At 40.6% G+C, this 19,206-nt stretch overlaps 1 protein-coding gene across 1 annotated transcript in view; it reads left to right on the forward strand.

The window, feature by feature from the left end:
• Window positions 1-466: 466 nt before the first annotated feature.
• The window catches only part of sass6 (SAS-6 centriolar assembly protein), a 35,856-nt gene continuing 17,116 nt past the window's right edge, over window positions 467-19,206 (forward strand). Inside the window, exons 1-7 of the mRNA XM_057817087.1 lie at window positions 467-600; window positions 2,226-2,342; window positions 3,141-3,320; window positions 5,826-5,886; window positions 13,943-14,022; window positions 14,103-14,207; window positions 18,219-18,378. Of these exons, the coding sequence (XP_057673070.1) occupies window positions 467-600; window positions 2,226-2,342; window positions 3,141-3,320; window positions 5,826-5,886; window positions 13,943-14,022; window positions 14,103-14,207; window positions 18,219-18,378 (837 nt within the window). The remainder of the gene's footprint in view (window positions 601-2,225; window positions 2,343-3,140; window positions 3,321-5,825; window positions 5,887-13,942; window positions 14,023-14,102; window positions 14,208-18,218; window positions 18,379-19,206) is intronic.

Here is a 19,206-nt window from a genome sequence, read left to right on the forward strand (position 1 = left end):
CGTAACAAAAAATCAATTCCCCCCAATTTCTGAAAAATCGCATTACGAATCATATACCAAAAGAATTGTCCATATTTGATAAAGTTGATCAACCATTTTAATGTCAACACCCTATTCATTACTTCAAAATCAATAGCATTCACTCCTCCTTCTTCAATATTTTTCACCATGTCTGCTTTCCTAATATACTGGCTCTTGGAATACAGTGATCTCTCGCTACTTCACGCTTCGAATTTCGCGGTTTCAGTCTAACTCAGATTTTTTTTCAGTCAAAAAATATATATATACATGCATAGAAAATTAAAATAATGGAGAAAATATTGTGTAAAATCTGCCCGTTCCCTAATAGAAGGCAAGGTGAGCCCGACCAACTCATATTCCACCGCCCTGATTCGCTGGCCAGCATCACTCGGGAATATCGCAAGCTGATTGGCGAGATGTTTAACCTTGCTGCTATCGAAGGAAAATGGCTCCAAAGCGTCCTCCGCCCGCTCAATCCTATAGCGAACCCAAGAAGAAAAGAAAAATGATGACGGTGCACGAGAAAGTTCAATTACTGGACATGCTTAACGTTGGCCACAGCTACAGTGCCTTGCAAACGTATTCGGCCCCCTTGAATCTTGCAACCTTTCGCCACATTTCAGGCTTCAAACATAAAGATATGAAATTTAATTTTTTTGTCAAGAATCAACAACAAGTGGGACACAATCGTGAAGTGGAACAACATTTATTGGATAATTTCAACTTTTTTAACAAATAAAAAACTGAAAAGTGGGGCGTGCAATATTATTCGGCCCCTTTACTTTCAGTGCAGCAAACTCACTCCAGAAGTTCAGTGAGGATCTCTGAATGATCCAATGTTGTCCTAAATGACCAATGATGATAAATAGAATCCACCGGTGTGTAATCAAGTCTCCGTATAAATGCACCTGCTCTGTGATAGTCTCAGGGTTCTGTTTAAAGTGCAGGGAGCATTATGAAAACCAAGGAACACACCAGGCAGGGCCGAGATACTGTTGTGGAGAAGTTTAAAGCCGGATTTGGATACAAAAAGATTTCCCAAGCTTTAAACATCTCAAGGAGCACTGTGCAAGCCATCATATTGAAATGGAAGGAGCATCAGACCACTGCAAATCTACCAAGACCCGGCCCTCCTTCCAAACAAAGTCTGTCCATAGGACAACAATCAGTCGTACACTGCACAAATCTGGCCTTTATGGAAGAGTGGCAAGAAGAAAGCCATTTCTCTAAGATATCCATAAAAAATCTCGTTTAAAGTTTGCCACAAGCCACCTGGGAGACACACCAAACATGTGGAAGAAGGTGCTCTGGTCAGATGAAACCAAAATTGAACTTTTTGGCCACAATGCAAAACGATATGTTTGGCGTAAAAGCAACACAGCTCATCACCCTGAACACACCATCCCCACTGTCAAACATGGTGGTGGCAGCATCATGGTTTGGGCCTGCTTTTCTTCAGCAGGGACAGGGAAGATGGTTAAAATTGACGGGAAGATGGATGCAGCCAAATACAGGAACATTCTGGAAGAAAACCTGTTAGTATCTGCACAAGACCTGAGACTGGGACGGAGATTTATCTTCCAACAGGACAATGATCCAAAACATAAAGCCAAATCTACAATGGAATGGTTCAAAAATAAACGTATCCAGGTGTTAGAATGGTCAAGTCAAAGTCCAGACCTGAATCCAATCGAGAATCTGTGGAAAGAGCTGAAGACTGCTGTTCACAAACACTCTCCATCCAACCTCACTGAGCTCGAGCTGTTTTGCAAGGAAGAATGGGCAAGAATGTCAGTCTCTCGATGTGCAAAACTGATAGAAACATACCCCAAGCGACTTGCAGCTGTAATTGGAGCAAAAGGTGGCGCTACAAAGTATTAACGCAAGGGGGCCGAATAATATTGCACGCCCCACTTTTCAGTTTTTTATTTGTTAAAAAAGTTTAAATTATCCAATAAATTTTGTTCCACTTCACGATTGTGTCCCACTTGTTGTTGATTCTTGACAAAAAATTAAACTTTTATATCTTTATGTTTGAAGCCTGAAATGTGGGGAAAGGTTGCAAGGTTCAAGGGGGCCGAATACTTTTGCAAGGCACTGTATGTGTCTGTTGCACGCCATTATGGACTAAACGAATCAACCGTTCGTTGCATGAAAAAAGACGAGGCGAAAATCCGAAAGACCGCCTCAATGTCGTTTTTCAGGGACACTAAGCGAGTCGTGACTCCTCGCAACAACACGATTGTAAAAATGGAAAATGCACTAACAGTGTGGATATCGGACTGTCGGGAAAAGAAGGTGAGTCTCGACGGGAAAAGAAGGTGAGTCTTGACACAAACATGATCCGGGCAAAAGCCAAAGCGCTGTATGATAGCCTCATTCCTGAAGGAGAGTTGAATGAAAGTGGCGGTTATACCGACAGCGACGAAGATGAGCCACAGCCTAGTACAAGTGAAGAAAATTGTGGTTTTGTTGCAAGGGCTGGTTCGAAAATTTCAAAAAGAGGTTTGGACTTCGCAGCGTTACGTTGCATGGGGAGGTCTCCTCGGCGGACCATGACGCAGCTGTTCGATAAGTTGAGGACCAATTTCCCAAATTAATTGAAAAGGGTGGCTATCTCCCGGAGCAGGTGTTTAACATGGACGAGACTGGCCTTTTTTGGAAGAGGATGCCACCCAGGACATTCCTTTTCAAGGAAGAAGTGAAGAGGCGAGGCTTTAAGGCCCACAAAGACCGCATGACTCTCAAGCTTCTTAATAAATCATCTTACCTTTATCTCCATTGTTCTGGAGTTTTTTCTTCATTTATCAAGATCATCAATGTGGTTCGTACATTTTATTCATCTTATGCATGTCATTATATATTAATATTGCATTTACTTTTTCTAACTAGTGTACTGTATTCACAAAAAAATATATAAAGAATGTAATAAACATAACATAAAAATTCTCTACTTCGCGGTTTTTCACTAATCCCGGTGGGTTCTAGTCCCCATTGACCGCGAAAAAGGAGGGATCACTGTATAGCAGAACTCTCTGGAACTGCCCGATCTCTCGCCAAACCGTCAACCCAGCAGGTGGCGGTAATGCCCCACGATACGAGGAGTAAACTGCCAATAGACGGGAGGAAGAAGAAGAAGTAGTAGAAGAAGAAGAAGAAAAAGAAGAAGAAGAAGAAGAAGCACTCGTTCGAAAGAACGCGGGTGAGACAGCCAACATGTCAACGAGGCAGCAGACATCTACGGAGCAACTCTTTAGTAAAGTTGTCGAAGTCACCATCAGTCGAGGCGGCAACGAAAGGTAATCAAAAGGGATGGAGAAACCGAGGCTTTCCGAAACAATGAACCGCTTTTGAGACAATTGCCCTAAATTAAATCACTGTTTCGACTTCGAGCACGTTTCTTTTTAAAACTAAAAGTTCTCAAATTGCCTCAGCATTAAATATCTGCATTACAATTAAGTGGATGTCATCTATCTCAACTGTGGGATCGTGTCGTCATAAGTGTGATTTACAAGCCCGTGTCATTACATTGTCTTTGAAGATGTGTTTAAATGAGTATTTGTAATACACAACATTTGTGCTAGTCTTATAAGTGGCTCGTCCTAGATGTCGGGGAGTAACTCTTTATTAATAGGTTTGTGTAAATATTACAGTACTGTAAGCACAGTGCTTGGGAACAGGTATATTATTTATTGCATCGTATAAGGATTCCCAAAGTCATAAAATGGAAATAATTGAGCCGAATAAAAGAAAGGAAAGGTTTGTGAAATATTTTATTTTTTAATTAAGTATAATTTCGGGGGGGATGGTTGTGTCGTATTTGTATCTATTCTAAATATCTAAACGTATGCCACTATCTAGTGCAGGGGTGCTCAAGTCCGGTCCTCGAGAGCACCTATCCAGCTTGTTTTGCATGTTGCCCTCCTCCAACACACCTGAATCAAATAATCCGGATCATTCTCAGGCTCCTGCAGCGCTTGCTGATGAGCTGATCATTTTATTCAGGTGTGTTATAGGAGGGAGACATGGAAAACAAGCCGGATAGGGGCTCTCGAGGACCGGACTTGGGCACCCCTGATCTAGTGCAGTGGTTCTTAACCTTGCTAAAAGTATCGAACCCCACGAGTTTCACATGAATAGTCACCGAACCCTTCCGAATTTAATAATAAAGCACATACTTCTCCCATACCAAGTGTCAACCTTCCACTAAGCAAACCAGTTTCTCCTCCCATTAGCTAGAGTGCTAGCAGTTGAAAGAAATTGAATTAAGCCAAAACCTAGACTAAAATGATACTTTGCCTTTAGTCAGAGTATGAAAATGGGGTACTGTGTATTCTTAATAGGAGTGTGACAATATATCGAAATGGTGATGTATCGTGATACTTTGTATCCCAAAAGGTTATCGATATTGGCTCCTGCCAAGAATCGAGATATCGTTTTAAAAAGGTGTCACTGTTTAAAAAAAGGAGGAAAAAAAAAAAAGGGAACCAGCAAGTTGCTACCAAAATCTTCCACCATAATAGTGTCTCAGTTAACTATAAGGCTGCATTGATGGTGCTCGACGCCCAATCATTTAGACTGGGAACGTTTGTTCATTCGAAACCAGAGCATTTACAGTTATTCTGTCCGATTTTCGGGGTATTTACAGGTCACTTGCTGTTCATTTTGGAGCATTTACAGGTCATTTCCTGTTGAGTTTGAGTCACTGCCTATTTATTTGGGTGATTCCGAGGTGACTTCCTGTTTTGTAACTCAAAATAAACAGGAAGTGACTCATAAAATACCCCAAATTCAACAGGAAGTACCTGAAAATCAACACGTAAATGGCCCCAAATTACCTCATTGCCTGGCATTAGCTGCCACTGACGGCCATAGACGTTCAGTCCGTTAAAAGTGGGAGGTATGGCAGCGAATGACCATTCGTTCATTCGCTGCCACCCTCCCAGTTCAAATGGATTGCACGTCTACTAGTGATAAACTCATTCCAATTCACAGCAGAAGCTTGTTTTTCTGTTTATTAGTTGTTTGTAGAATATAAAAGGATTTTCTGACCAATGTATCGATAATCGTTGTATCGCCATATTGTCAGATCAGCGTAATCGTGAGCTTTGTATCGCAAATCGTATCGTATCGTGAGGTACCAAGAGGTTCACACTCCTAATTCTTAACCTTCGCCGAACCCCTTAGACTTACTCACCCTGGGGTTCGATCGAACCCAGGTTAAGAACCACTGATCTGGTGTATAACAATGTGAATGAATTTAATGAAACTAAAACGATAATGATATTCTCACTCCTGACTTGAAAATGAGCAAATGCTTGTAGCACTCACGAAAATTCCTCCTCTCAAAAAAACCGCCGAATAACTGCGTTATTCTGCCACTTTTAATTGCGTTCCCAACGATTTAGCGGGCGGGCTCCCACTGAGTTTTCATTTTCCTGTGGAAACTGTGTGACTCGCTGACACATCTGTGACGTTCGAGGCCTTGTCAGCAGTGCTCATATGATTTTTAGCTTGCTCCACGCCGATTTCGGAACACGCCTCTACCTCTTTTGCTCGAATCGGGTTCGAGCATGAAGGCTCGAGCGTCCCATCTCCAGTAATCAATAAAGGAGAACTTTTTGGGGATGTGTAACCCTTATTTTGTTGATTTATTTTTAGCGAAAGTCGTCAACATAAAACTGTCAGTCGTTTGACAAACTCTGTTCCCGCTCTCAAAAAAATGTATGAAGAAGGGATTTCATACTGGGTGAGAGGGAAGATTCCTGTGTCTACCTTACAGACAATGTGTTTCAATGTTACAGATCAGAACACCTCCGCATCACGGTTGCGCATGAGTCGAGCAAAAGTACTGTTGACAAACACGTGAGTACGGCATTTATTTTGAATAAAAATTCCTGTGGTTTTTACGGTCTTCCCATTATAATCTTGAAGTCTTTTGTCCCTTTCACACTGTGTAAAAGTGTAAGTGCCTTAAGCCTGAGTTATGCTTCTGCGTTTTGGTGACGGCAAAGTGACTACGGCGTCAATGAGCATTCTATTAGGCACGTCTGTATGACGTAGCACTGCCACCCCCCCTACCCCACGAGGTTTCCATCCCTCTCGCCATTTTGGAAGCAGGAAGTTCGGTATTAGAACCCGGGAAACATAAACAGTGAGGCATTACGACGCAGGTCGCTCTTTAAAAACGGTCGGAAATTATTGTGCGGTAAAGAATTGCAACAACCGATCGAATAGAAAGGAGACTCTTCCAGATCCCTATTTGGCGAAAAGGCGAGGGAAAGCTCATATCTGAACTTACCAAACGTCGAAGAATGGCATGAGTGGCCTCGATCAGAAGAAAGGACATAACGTTTGATGCACTTCCACTCCGGTAAGTTGATTTCATTGTCTACGCAAATTTCAGTAACTTTATGCCCTAAGTCGGCCTGTTTTCAGCTATAGCTACAGCCAAACAACTAGCTTGCATACATGTGCATTGTCTTTAGAAATGCTTCATAAGACATAATTCCTGTCGTTTCTAAATGAAAAAGCTGTAATATGTTGACGTGAGAGTATGGCAAAGAATTTGTACACCGGCTACATTTTCTGCAACAAAAATTTTGTACATCTGTGGTCACAGACTGATGTTTTCTCTGTGTTGCTTGTTCTTGCATTGTTTACAGGTAAGCAATTTTATGAAATGCACAAGAGAACCACCCAGATTGGAAACCGTCATTGCGGTTGGGCCACGGTGAAGTGCAGGTGACAGATAAGGCAAGATTTCAGAGGCATCTAAGACGCAGACAGGCCTGGACACCCCCTCCTGCTGCCACGCGATCCGATTTGGACCAGCCACCCTCTCCTGCTGCAACACACACAGGCATGGACTAGCCACCGTCTCCTCCTGCAATGCACACAGGCATGGACCAGCCACCTTGTCCTGTTGCCACACAGACAGACATGGACCAGCCACCAGTCTGTGTGTTGTGTAAACTATGGGTGCAACGGTTTAGTTAGCCCACGGTTCGGTTTGAACCCCGGTTTTCGGATCAGTGTTTCGGTTCGGTTTCGGTTTGCGTTTTGCTTTTTAAATTTTTTTTTTTAATTTTTTAATTATTTTTTTTTAACTGCCTTTATTTTGCTTTTAAAAAAATGAAATAAACAAAATGTAAACATTTTCGACTGTTAAAATGCCTCTTAGCTCTTTGGCTAGTGTAGTGACTGACTACTGAAAAATACACACACACAGTAGTAAAAAAGTTACTTGGCAAAGTAACTGGTGTTACCTTTCATGTTTTTTTTATTCCCATAAAAAAAAAAAAAAAAAAAAAAACATAGTAACTTTTGCTATGCTTGGAGGTCATTTAATGTTGTGAATCACCCGTTAAAGTTGATAAAATTGTTCCCGTTTTTGCATTAGTTCCCTTCTGTCTACTTTCGACATGTGAACATTTTAAAACTGTTTCATCCTTTAAAGATAGACTCAAGTCAAGATTTTGCCGATTTAGGAGTATTTTAGATAAACAGTTGCTTAGGTTCGCTCGTAAGGTTTACTACAACAGAGCCTTTCTGAGAAGTTTACTGCTCTAAAATAGGGGCTGTTTACTAACGCTACCGAGTCTGTCATTTAGCATGTAGTTCTATATGCATGAGACATCTAGGCGTAGATTGTATGTTGTCGGCTGAGTCAGGTAATATTGGAGCCGCCTAGCATCGCGTTTGCTACAGCGTCTCAACAAACTCTTCCCTCTCCGAGTCGCTGACTTTTCTCACGTCATTCAAGCAACGCATTGTCTCGTTGCAGAAACGATGACCAGATCCGAACGGATGAAAAAAAAAAAAAAAAAACGTAATGCACGAAAAACGTGCAGATTTTGAACGTAATATAAGGCGTACACATCCAAAAATGAGTGCTCACTTGTACAAATTACGACGAGACCGTACAATTTGACAGGTATGAATTATAGTGGACCGTCACAGTTAGGTAGTAGCACTCTGTAGCACGGGACGTCCAACTTCCAACTATCAGTGGTCAGGATGAAACTGTGCTTTAGCGAAATCATCTTCGATGGCTTTGCGTGCCATTTCATAAATGTCGGGGATTACGTTGTTGGAGACATATGTCCGCGAGGGAACAATGTAACGCGGGTCAAGCGTTGCAAATAAATTAACGAAGCCATGTGTTTTCACTGGTGTCCTCTTCGGGTTGGTCCTGCTCTGAGAAAGTGATATCTGTGGGTGATGCTGGCTGAGTTGCCGGAGTCATGTTATAAAAGTGTTGCCATTAGCATGGGGAACAAGCGCTGAGCAATGCTTGCAATTTTTTTTCTTCTTCAATATTTTCTCTCCCTCAGCATTGTAATCCACGGGGAAACCAAAATGTTGCCACACCGCAGATTTGAAAGAAGCCGGTGCTTCCTCAAAATTTGGTCTCTCCACTCCTCCGCTCGCCAAGCTATTTGTTTTCTTTCTTTTTTCACTTTCACTTCGCTCGTAAGCGAGAGAGGGCGTTACTTGGCTTCTATTACACAGGTGCTTGACAGCGATCCGACATTTACTTGCGGGGCAGGAATTTCTCCACACCGGTGCTTCACGTCACACACAGGCACACAGAGCTCGATCAATTCATTCCACAAGCGTTCGGAATACATTAATTGCAAAACCGAAAAGGCGCGGTTCATAAAGGCGTATTGAACCGTGCAGGGCGAACCGAACGATTCGGCTTTGAACCGCAAACCGTTGCACCGCTAGTGTAAACCAAGGCAAGACATGATAAACAACCTTTTGGAAGATAACTGGCTGTTGAAAAAAAGAGTTGGATGATTATAAGCTTAATGAAAACTTCCTGAAAAATGAAGACAAAAAAGTGAGGTACAATACTGGACTACCAACTTTGGCAGTTTTACAATTTTTATTTGCACAACTTCTTTTCTTCCCCAAAATAAGCGAAAACTACCACCCTCCCAGTGTTTTCTGTTCACTAATGCGTCTAAGGTTAGATCTCCCTTTGGAACATGTCAGCTACCTATTTCTTGTTCACAGAACAACAAATAGTTTATAATGTTTAGGCAAACATTAGCTGTTATGTATTCACGTCTCTCTCCATCAATTCACTGGCCAAGCAGAGAATGTTTAATGGACAGTATGCCACACCAATTTGTATCTGATAGTTATAAGTTACCCCACAAAGTGTGATATCATTTATATCACACTGTTGTGCTTATTGTTAACAATGTACAGTGTCAGGGCATGTTTATGTAGTTGTTTACAGTGCAATGTATAAGACCACATAACGTACACAAGTACATGGGGCCACAAACACTGTTTCTCTGAGCCGCAAACAATGCTAAAAATGTAAAAATGGTGGCGTATTGGAACATATGCAATATAACCACAGTTCGCATTTGTAAATACAATAGTATGTTGCATACAAAAAGCTTGATGTCAGTCATTTTGGCATGATGGGCAAAACCATACTGAATCAGCTGGTGTTGTCGCATGCAACCATCTCACCATGCTCATGCATGCAGGACTCAGCCACACCTGCCATGCATGTGCAGTGTGCTGAAAGGACTTGGCCATCTGTTGGCAGGATAACCCATGGAGCTAATGGTGGCTGACTCCGAAGCTGTGAGTGCAAAAACCTGAGCAGAAACTTAGGAAATTTAACATTCAGGGTTAGTAGAGGGTCAGACAATGGAGACAATGCAAATCAAGATAACAATGGAGTAACCCAATGTTGTACAATAAGTTTTTCTTTTCAAATACATAAATTGCTTGCAGTAGGCCAACTGAGACACATTGAGCAAGGTAAATCTGTTTTCTAAAACACAGCATTGATTTGTCACTTAACAATCACAGCTCAGCACAGCACAAATTCAGATGTTCATGGCAATAAAAATAGTAAACACACATAGCCTACCTTTGCAAGAACGATGGAGTTGCAGTTTGATGCGGTCATAATGCGGAGGTCCTGCACCCATCCGCAGCAAAACTGTTCATTGCTTTGTAGCAATTTGTAATTTCGGAATTGCTGATGAGTGTGGTAACTTACAGTAAATACAGCAGAATGTCCATTTCGCGTAATGGTGGAAGCCTGTCGACATCTTATTATAACTCCATTTGTCTTCGGCTTGATTGTAAGGGTCAACATTGTTCACATCCTTAAGTTTGATCACATATTTGTCCTTCGCCTTAGTAACTAGTTTGTCTCTCTATCGAACTGGCAAGTTTTCCTTACTTTTTTCCATCTTCGGCACTCATAGTTGAATTGTATATGCCGTTCAAAGTTTAATGTCCCGCGAGCCAGACCTGCTTCCAATTTGGCAGCGTTGTTGTCAAATCTCGCGTGATCCCCCATTGCTGTGACGTAAACGCTCGAGCCTAATAATACAGTAGTTCTGTGGCAAGGGAACGCGTTGCTCTGTAATTCAACACCAAGCCACTAGAGGGGTGTGGCATTGTGTTTGTACGGTTTTGGGGGATTTGTCGACTTGCTCTGGTTTTCTTCCGGCTACACAAAAATACCAACGGATTTTCTGCTCACGACTTCCGTTTTACACTTTCTCTAACCAAAGCAACAGTGGAGTTTGAGTGGAATTACTCATCGAAATCCCTCAAAAAAGACAATTTATGAAGTTAGAAAAACATTAATGTAGATGGGGCATAACTCGAGCCTCCATCATCAAAGTCAGCCACAAGACAGTGGAATACAGGTTGAATGAAATAGAATACGTCCTTCAACTAGGCCTGTCGCGATAACAAATGTTAGTGTGCGATAATTTATTCCATAAATTATTGCGATATGCGATAATATTGCGCCCCCCCAATTTTTTTTTTAAAACCAATTTACAATAAGTCAGATACACAAGTACACCCATTTAAACGCGATAAGAAATCATAACTAAAAACAATAGACCATGCCTCTTAAGTAAAAGACAACAATATTAATACTGCACAGAAACACAGATTAAATAAAATGTGTTTTTCAAGAAAAAAAAATACAATTACAGTTAATAACCTAAGAATTTAGGCAAATGAAAACATTTCCCCTCATAGCTTCTGCAATGGTGTTCCATAGGGATACAATGATACAGTTAAGTCACGGTTCGGTACGGTTTTCGATACGGGGGACATGATTTTCGATCCGATTCAATACATTTAATGCTCTGAAAAAAAAAAAAAAACTTGCTTCTTTTTTTGGCAAACGAGCAAAAATTAAATTGCCATCATATAAACATGCATTTTAGTGCATAATATCTATGTGCTTACTTCTCACTGATCTGAAGAAATATAGTATAAAAGTGCCGAGAACAATCTTTACTGTTTGTAAAGTGAGGCGGTGCACACTGTTGATTGCTACCGCTCTCTTAGCAGCTAGGTTTACTACATGAGCAAGACATCCTATTTGTGGTCCGAATCCATGTGTGTCATGTACTGAATTAACAATATTTGCAGCATTATCTATAGTCACTGGTATGGATTGATTTGGCCTTCTTAACTTCCATTCAGTCATGGCGGTTTATAATTCATCGTTGTAGTATATGGACTACGTGTCCCATAATCACTCTGGGCTCACGTAGCCAATGGCATGGGACGTAGCACATCTAGTTTGCTATTTCATGATCTAGTTCATAAACAGGACGAGTTTGAAGCACAGCGCTCTTAATTTGCCACTCAAATATCCGGTGTTGTGCCGAAAAATAGCTGCCCCGCGTGAAATGTCACCCCTGACGGGAGCGCCCACACGTCAACAACACCGGCACGCTAGACATGGTCCGCAGTCAATCCTGAGCACTGACGCGGCCGGTATACATTGAACAATAGGATATAATGGGAATGATTGGCTCCGGCGCTATTTTTTGCCGGACCTGGAACGAAGATGCATTTTGCGCAGTTGGTAACAACCCTAATTTTTGCCGGACCTGGAACGAAGATGCATTTTGCGCAGTTGGTAACAAGGAATCCGAACTTTTAACAGCACGTCTGCCGCACGTGCGCATGCACGTGCACGCGAGGCGATAAATCGCAGCGGAAAAATTACCGCCTTCATTTTTATTTATCGTGCAATAAATGGAATTATTGCATATTGCAACAGGCTTACCTTCAACGTACAGTAAGTTGGTGTGAGGCACATCTACTTGTCTTCTCTTGCCTAACAGCGTTTTCCACCTGTAAACAAAATACTTGTAACACTTGTATTTAGAGTAAGAAGCCAGTGTATGACTTGTAGTATATGAGTGTTTTCCATTTCTTTATCGTATCGTTTAGCAAAGCTAATGATATCTCATCTGTAACGCAAAACAGAATTATAGTGCGTAGCACTTAGCATGTGTTGCAGCCACAGCAGTAGTTGTACTAAATAATATTAAACATCATAATTGCAATCACCATCATGTCTTGGTTCTACATCTGCCTTCATGAACAGAAAATTCCCATGTTCATGTATTAGGAGTCCTAGGGCTGTCAAAATTATCGCGTTAACGGGCGTTAATTAATTTTTTAAATTAATCCCGTTAAAAAATTTGACGCAATTAACGCACTTGGCCCAGCTCAGACAGATTTAAATGACAGGAGTGAAAGGCCCACTTGTTAATTGTGTTTTGCGGAGTTTTGCTGCCCTCTGCTGGCGCTTGGGTGCGACTGATTTTATAGTGTAAGTAATTATTGCCATCAACAATGGCGGGCTACAAGTTTATTTTTTGATTGAAAATTTTACAAATTTTATTAAAACGAAAATATTAAGAGGGGTTTAAATATAAAATTTCTATAACTTGTACTAACATTTTTCATAAAGAACTACAAGTCTTTCTATCCATGGATCACTTTAACAGAATGTTAATGATGTTAATGCCATCTTGTTGATTTATTGTTATAATAAACAAATACAGTCCTTAAGTACCACATGCTGAATATATATATATCCATCTTGCGTCTTATCTTTCCATTCCAACAATAATTTACAGAAAAATATGGCATACTATATAGATGGTTTGAATTGCGATTAATTGCGATTAATTATGATTAATTAATTTTTAAGCTGTAATTAACTCGATTAAAAATTTTAATCGTTTGACAGCCCTAATTAGGACACATTCAACTTGGTTGCTGCGCAGGTACTGGATGGATCTGAGCTTTTCAGGTTCCTGATTGCGGTTCCTTCCCCTGCCATTAAATCAATAAAATATTTTTTTAAAATGGGTTGTGACTCATACTAGCCATTCCTTCATGTTGTCCTCCCATATCATGATGATGGCAGAAGGATGCGGTATTTCCAAATTGTATTTTTGAGGGTTTTGGATGAGTGATGCCACTCGAGTTTCATTGTTTTTGGTTAGAAAACATGTTAAACGGAAGTCACAAGCAGAAATGCGGAAGTACCTCGGAAACTTGTCTATATTAACGGTTTTCGATTGATGTCCTTCCTATGTGACCTCACAATGGCTCCTGGGATATGTATTTTTTCCGTTTTGCTTTCCATTTTGAAAAAGGACAAGAAATGATGGAAATAAGGACATAAGCACATGGTCCACATGGTTTTATTTTTATTTATAAGGGCAATAAAATTACAACTCAAATGACATTATTACCCATTTTAATTGGTCGATTGACTTCAAGTAAAAACGATTTTAAAGGGTTAATGATGTTTGTCGTGAATTTGACATTCCAGATCAAAGCTGCATCAATATACTGTATATATATATATACATTTTTTTTTCTTCACAATAGATGGCTATTGTCGCTAATTTGTGTCTTACATTAAAATAACATGTATTTTATTGTTATTTTATTTTATTGTTGTTTGACTTGGGGTTTAAAAAAAAAAAGTCTTTACTCAGAAATTTTCCAAACAAAAATAATTCTTATGTTTAGAAGGTGTGTTGGTTATACAGAAGTACGTCAGTATTTTTATTTATTGAACCTTTTCTTTGTGATCAAGGATCTTGTGGTGAGATTAACGAAGGACACGGATCCTCGCTTCCTCGTTCTGCTAGTACTTTCTGATGCCGACTTCCAAAGGTTTGCCTGGGAAAATTTGCCCGCAGTTCCGTTCCATTCTGTGTTAATGTGTAATTTTAAAACTTTCTTTTTGTGTGTAGTTTGAAAAAGGAGCAGGGGCTAGTGACCGATTTCAGATCATTCCCGGAATTGCTGATTGAGCTTCTTCAAAAATGTCATTCTGAGCAGAATTCCAGCCTGTCGAGGTACTCTTCTGTTCTCCTTGCTATGATCTATTTAATTTTTCAACGAACATATATCATGGGATGTTTTTGTCATTATTTTCTTTACTGTAAAGTTCATCTCATCAAAATCATGAAGTCTTACTTCATCAAAATTAGTAGTGTATCTCAAAAAGGCATTGGATTTCGCCTTGTTTTAATTTCCTTAGATTTTGAATTGCACTGCGTTGCAAAGAAATAAAAAAATTCCAAGCGCAAATAAATGTTTTCTTTTCTCTCTATCCTAACGCAATTATTTTACTTGAAACATATACTAAAGGTAGTACCTGCACAATATGAATACAAAATAGTGCTTATTAGGGGTGGACCCAATTAGCCCATTAGTCGATGCTTCAACTTTGCCAAGCCTAAATGACTGTGTTTGGCCTCATGAGGGAGCAATAGGCAATTTTTTTCATGCGAACTGGAACCCTTTTAATTTCAGGGTATCCACGGGGTGTTAAAAAGTCTTTTAAAAATCTTTAATCCAATCATTTGATTTTAAGGCCTTAAAATGTCTAAAATTCTCCTAAAATCTTATACATAAATGGTCTTAAACACGACCGTGAAAGGTCTTGGAAATCTATTGACTTTGCGATTTGTGTCTCGTTGGCCATCCTACCTGGTGATTAACTTCCTAATTCACTCAAAAAGGACAACGGATATAAGATCACTTTTCACTCTGGAGCTTTATTGCTTCATCACAGTATTGTAAAAGCTCAATAACTGTGGGACTCATCACATGTGACAATCATATGCAATAAATCAAAGTAGGCCTGAACGATATTGCAAAAAACTATCATTGCGATTTTTTTTTTTTTTTTTTGGTGGGGGGGGGGGGGGGGGGGCGATATATATTTCGATATTAAAACAAAAGAATTTTCACCAAATAGCTTGAATAGCTCTGTTTGGGATAGGCCTGAACAATATTAGAAAAAAATAATATTGTGTTATACAGTGCTGGCCAAAAGCAACCCTGCAATTCTGTCGGATAATGCTCAATTTCTCCCAGAAAATGATTTCAATTAGCTTTGGTAGTAATAGCTTCATTATTTTGCTTGTAATGAAAAAAAAACACAAAAGAGAATGAAAAAATAATTTAATCATAATCATTTTACACAAAACTCCAAAAATGGGCCAGACAAAAGTATTGGCACCCTCAGTCTAGTACTTGGTAGCACAACCTTTAGATAAAATAACTGAGAACAACCGCTTCCAGTATCCATCAATGAGTTTCTTACAATGGAATTTTAGACCATTCTTCTTTGGCCGACTGTTCCAGGTCTCTGAGATGTGAAGGATGCCTTCTCCAAACTGCCATTTTCAGATTCCCGCGCACGTCTTTAATGGGATTCAGGTCTGGACTCATTGCTGGCCACTTTAGAAGTCTCCAGTGCTTTCTCTCAAACCATTTTCTAGTGCTTTTTGAAGTGTGTGTTTGGGTCATTGTCCTGCTGGAAGACCCATGACCTCTGAGGGAGACCCGTCAAGCAGTCCAGTGCCAGAGGTAGCAAAGCAACCCCAAATCATCAGGGAACCTCTGCCGTGTTTGACTGTGGGGACCGTGTTCTTTTCTTTGAAGGTCTCGCTTTTTTTCTTGTAAACTATGTTGATGCGTTTTCCCAAAAAGCTCTACCTTTTTCTCATCTGACCAGAGAACATTCTTCAAAAAATGTTTTTGGAAGTTTTGGCAAACTCCTTTTTTTATGTCTCTGGGTCAGAAGTTGGCCCTTCCTGGGTATGCTACCATAGAGCCCGTTTTCATTCAGACTCCAACGGATAGTAGGGGTTGACACTGTAGTACCTTTGGACTGTAGGACAGCTTGAAATTGTTTTTGTTGTTGTTTGTCGAGGTTCTTTATCCACCATCCGCGCAATCTTTCGTTGAAATCTCAGTCAATTTTTCATTTCCGTCCACATCTAGGGAGATTAGCCGCAGTGCTATGGGCTTTTAACTTATTGATGACACTGCGCACGGTAGACACAGGAACATTCAGGTCTTTGGAGATGGACTTGTAGCCTTGAGATTGCCCATGTGTCCTCACAATTTTGCTTCTCAAGTCCTCAGACAGTTCTTTGGTCTTCTTTCTTCTCTCCATGCTCAGTGTGGTACACACAAAGACACAGGACAGAGGTTGAGTCAACTTTAATCCATTTTAAGTGGCTGCAAGTGTGATATAGTTATTGCCACCACCTGTTACGTGCCACAGGTAAGTAACAGGTGCTGTTAAATACACAAATTAGAGAAGCATCACATAATTTTTTAAAGGGTGCCAATACTTTTATCCGTCCCATTTTTTTTTTTTTTAGAGTTTTGTGTAAAATGATAATGATTTTTTTTTCCCATTTTCTTTTGTTTGTTCATTGCAAGCAAAATAAATGAAGATATTACTACCAAAGCATTTGTAATTGCCATCATTTTTCTGGCAGAAATTGAGCATTACCTGACAGCATTGCAGGGGTGCCAATACTTTTGGGCAGCATGTATACTGCCAAGGCTCCACACTTTTTGCACTGGTTGCACCTAACGTTTTCCTTAAGGTGCACCAGCACAAAATTTAGGCACACCCCCATTTTTCATTGCATCACCTTTAACACAATACTTTTAATCACTCTCCATGACATTCACATAATTCCTTCAGTCATTCATCTTCTGAACTTCTCCTCAAGAGGGTCATGGGGATGCTGGAGCTTATCACAGCTAACTCCAGGCAGAAGGCGGGGTACAACTTGAACAGGTTGCCAGCCAATCATAGGGCACATATAAACACACAACCAACCATTCACGCACACACTCACACCTATGGACGATTTGGAATGTTCAGTCGGCATGCTATGAATGTTTTTTTTTTTTTGGGGGGGGGGGGTGGCAGGAACCTAAAGAAAACCCACGCAGGCATGGGAAGAACATGCAAACTCCACACAGGAAGGCCGGAGCCGTAATTGAATCCACGATCCCAGAACTGAGAGGTGGACGTGCTAACCACTGTCCCACCTTCATAATGTGAATTATTTTTAAAACGGAATAACATAGAAAAATGCTTGTCTTTATTAAATGCTTCATTGAGTGAGTCCACTCAAATTCGCTCACGCTGCCGAGAACAGCTGCTCACTTACGCATTAAGTTGCCACAGCAGACGTATGACTGGGCTGCAAGTTTAACGATAATTAACACATTTGTGCCATTGATCGTAGTGCTACCGAGGCTCCTCTGGCCAGATCAAGGCTACAAACCTGTCCATCACTGTTAACATTACGTACCAAACGCCAGCTGCACTGCTGGCCAAGAAAGTTTGGTTGCAGTGCTTAGCAGGAGGGAGGGTGAGAGTCTGTGGCGCTGTACGAGCATGAAGCAGAAAAGCATGAATATATTTTTTTAATTCAACCCGATCCTTTTCACCTGATTCCGTTCCTCTGAAAAATGGCGCGATCGGAACGGGGACATCTCTAATTTATATAATGCTGTTTAATCCAGCCTTGCTGTATATAAAAGGGATCCAGGATCTGCACACTTGCTGTTTTTATGAAGTAAAACAAAAGTTTACATGTTCAAAAAAACAATTGCACGTCCTTCAGTGTGACTATTGCGCATGCGCACATTGTTATGGCGATGTTCAAATGATATATTATACAGGCCTAATTGAAACATATACTTAATGTAATACCTGCACATTATGAATACAAAATAGTGCTTATTAGGTGTTGACCCAAATTGTCCATTAGTCAATGCTTTGACTTTGCCAAGCCCCAATGAGGAGTTTTTTTTTTTTTTTTCGTGTGACTGGAACCCTTTTACTTGGGATTTAGTGACCTCTCCAATAAATTAAAGTCGCTAGTAAACAAAATATGTTTAGATGTATATAATGGAATTCAAAATACAATAGACAACTGCTTAAGCTGTTTCATGTAAGGGAAGGGCAAAATCGATGGTTGTTTACACTTCCTGCTGCTTCCATGCATTTGGTTTAGCCTTTTTTTTTTCCTTTTGCTCCGGAGGTTCCAACTGCTGCTCTCCTTCATCCAGCCTAAATGCCCCTTCCTGAGCGTAATGAAGACCAACCTCTTGAGGAAAGTTGAGGAACTTCGTTTGAGGGTCACAGAGGCCTCGGACAAGGATGTGATAGACTACATGGCGGACTGTCTGTCCTTGCTCAAGGTGATATGCAGTTAGACCGTGGGGGTCCTTAGTGCTTCATGCAAATCGCTGCAAAGACAATGGGCCTCTTTATGCTCGCGCAGGCAATAGCACCCATATTGCACCACGTGACTAAAGGCGCTTTCACACAGCGCGTATGCTATTCAGAATTTACAATGGCAAGATGACAGACAATTAGCCATGGCCAGATGTTGTTGTTGCGCTAAGCACTTGCTTTTATACACTGAATCGGAGTCTAATGTGGCAATTGTGTTTTGCATGCTGTTGCTAAACGTACTGTGTGACAGTGACTGGCCAAGACAGGCGGGGCATCTCGGGGCAGCCATTTCGGGAGTCTCACTCTCCTGGAAGTGGCGACAATTTGACAGTCCAAAAATTCAAGAAAGTGAGAGCGATTGTGCACCTGTGTGACTTTGGGTACCACGCGGTTTCCTTTTGTGGTTTAAATTTCCCCTATACATTTTTTTTTACATATTCCAGTTCGCATTGAGTCGGGAGGGAGCGACCCAGCGGCAACTTGCTATACTGTGCTACATTGTTTTTTTTTTTTTTTTTTGTTAAACTTACATGCATAAAAACGTCTTCACAAAACAGTCAACAAAAATTGACACATAATACAGATCGTTGGTTATATTATAAACTATCTTTTATTTTGCAAAATAAAAGATAGTTTAACATGCTATGATACTATGTTATATTAAGTGCGGCATTACAGCACCACACTGTGACGCTCTACGCTCCAGGAGGGAGGTATTTCCTCTTCTATTCGTCCAATCAATGAGTGAGCCTTTTGTCCACGTGATGCCACTTGGAAAGTTCTGTTGGCAC

This window comes from Corythoichthys intestinalis, chromosome 16 (assembly GCF_030265065.1).
Source record: "Corythoichthys intestinalis isolate RoL2023-P3 chromosome 16, ASM3026506v1, whole genome shotgun sequence".
Lineage (NCBI taxonomy): Eukaryota > Metazoa > Chordata > Actinopteri > Syngnathiformes > Syngnathidae > Corythoichthys > Corythoichthys intestinalis.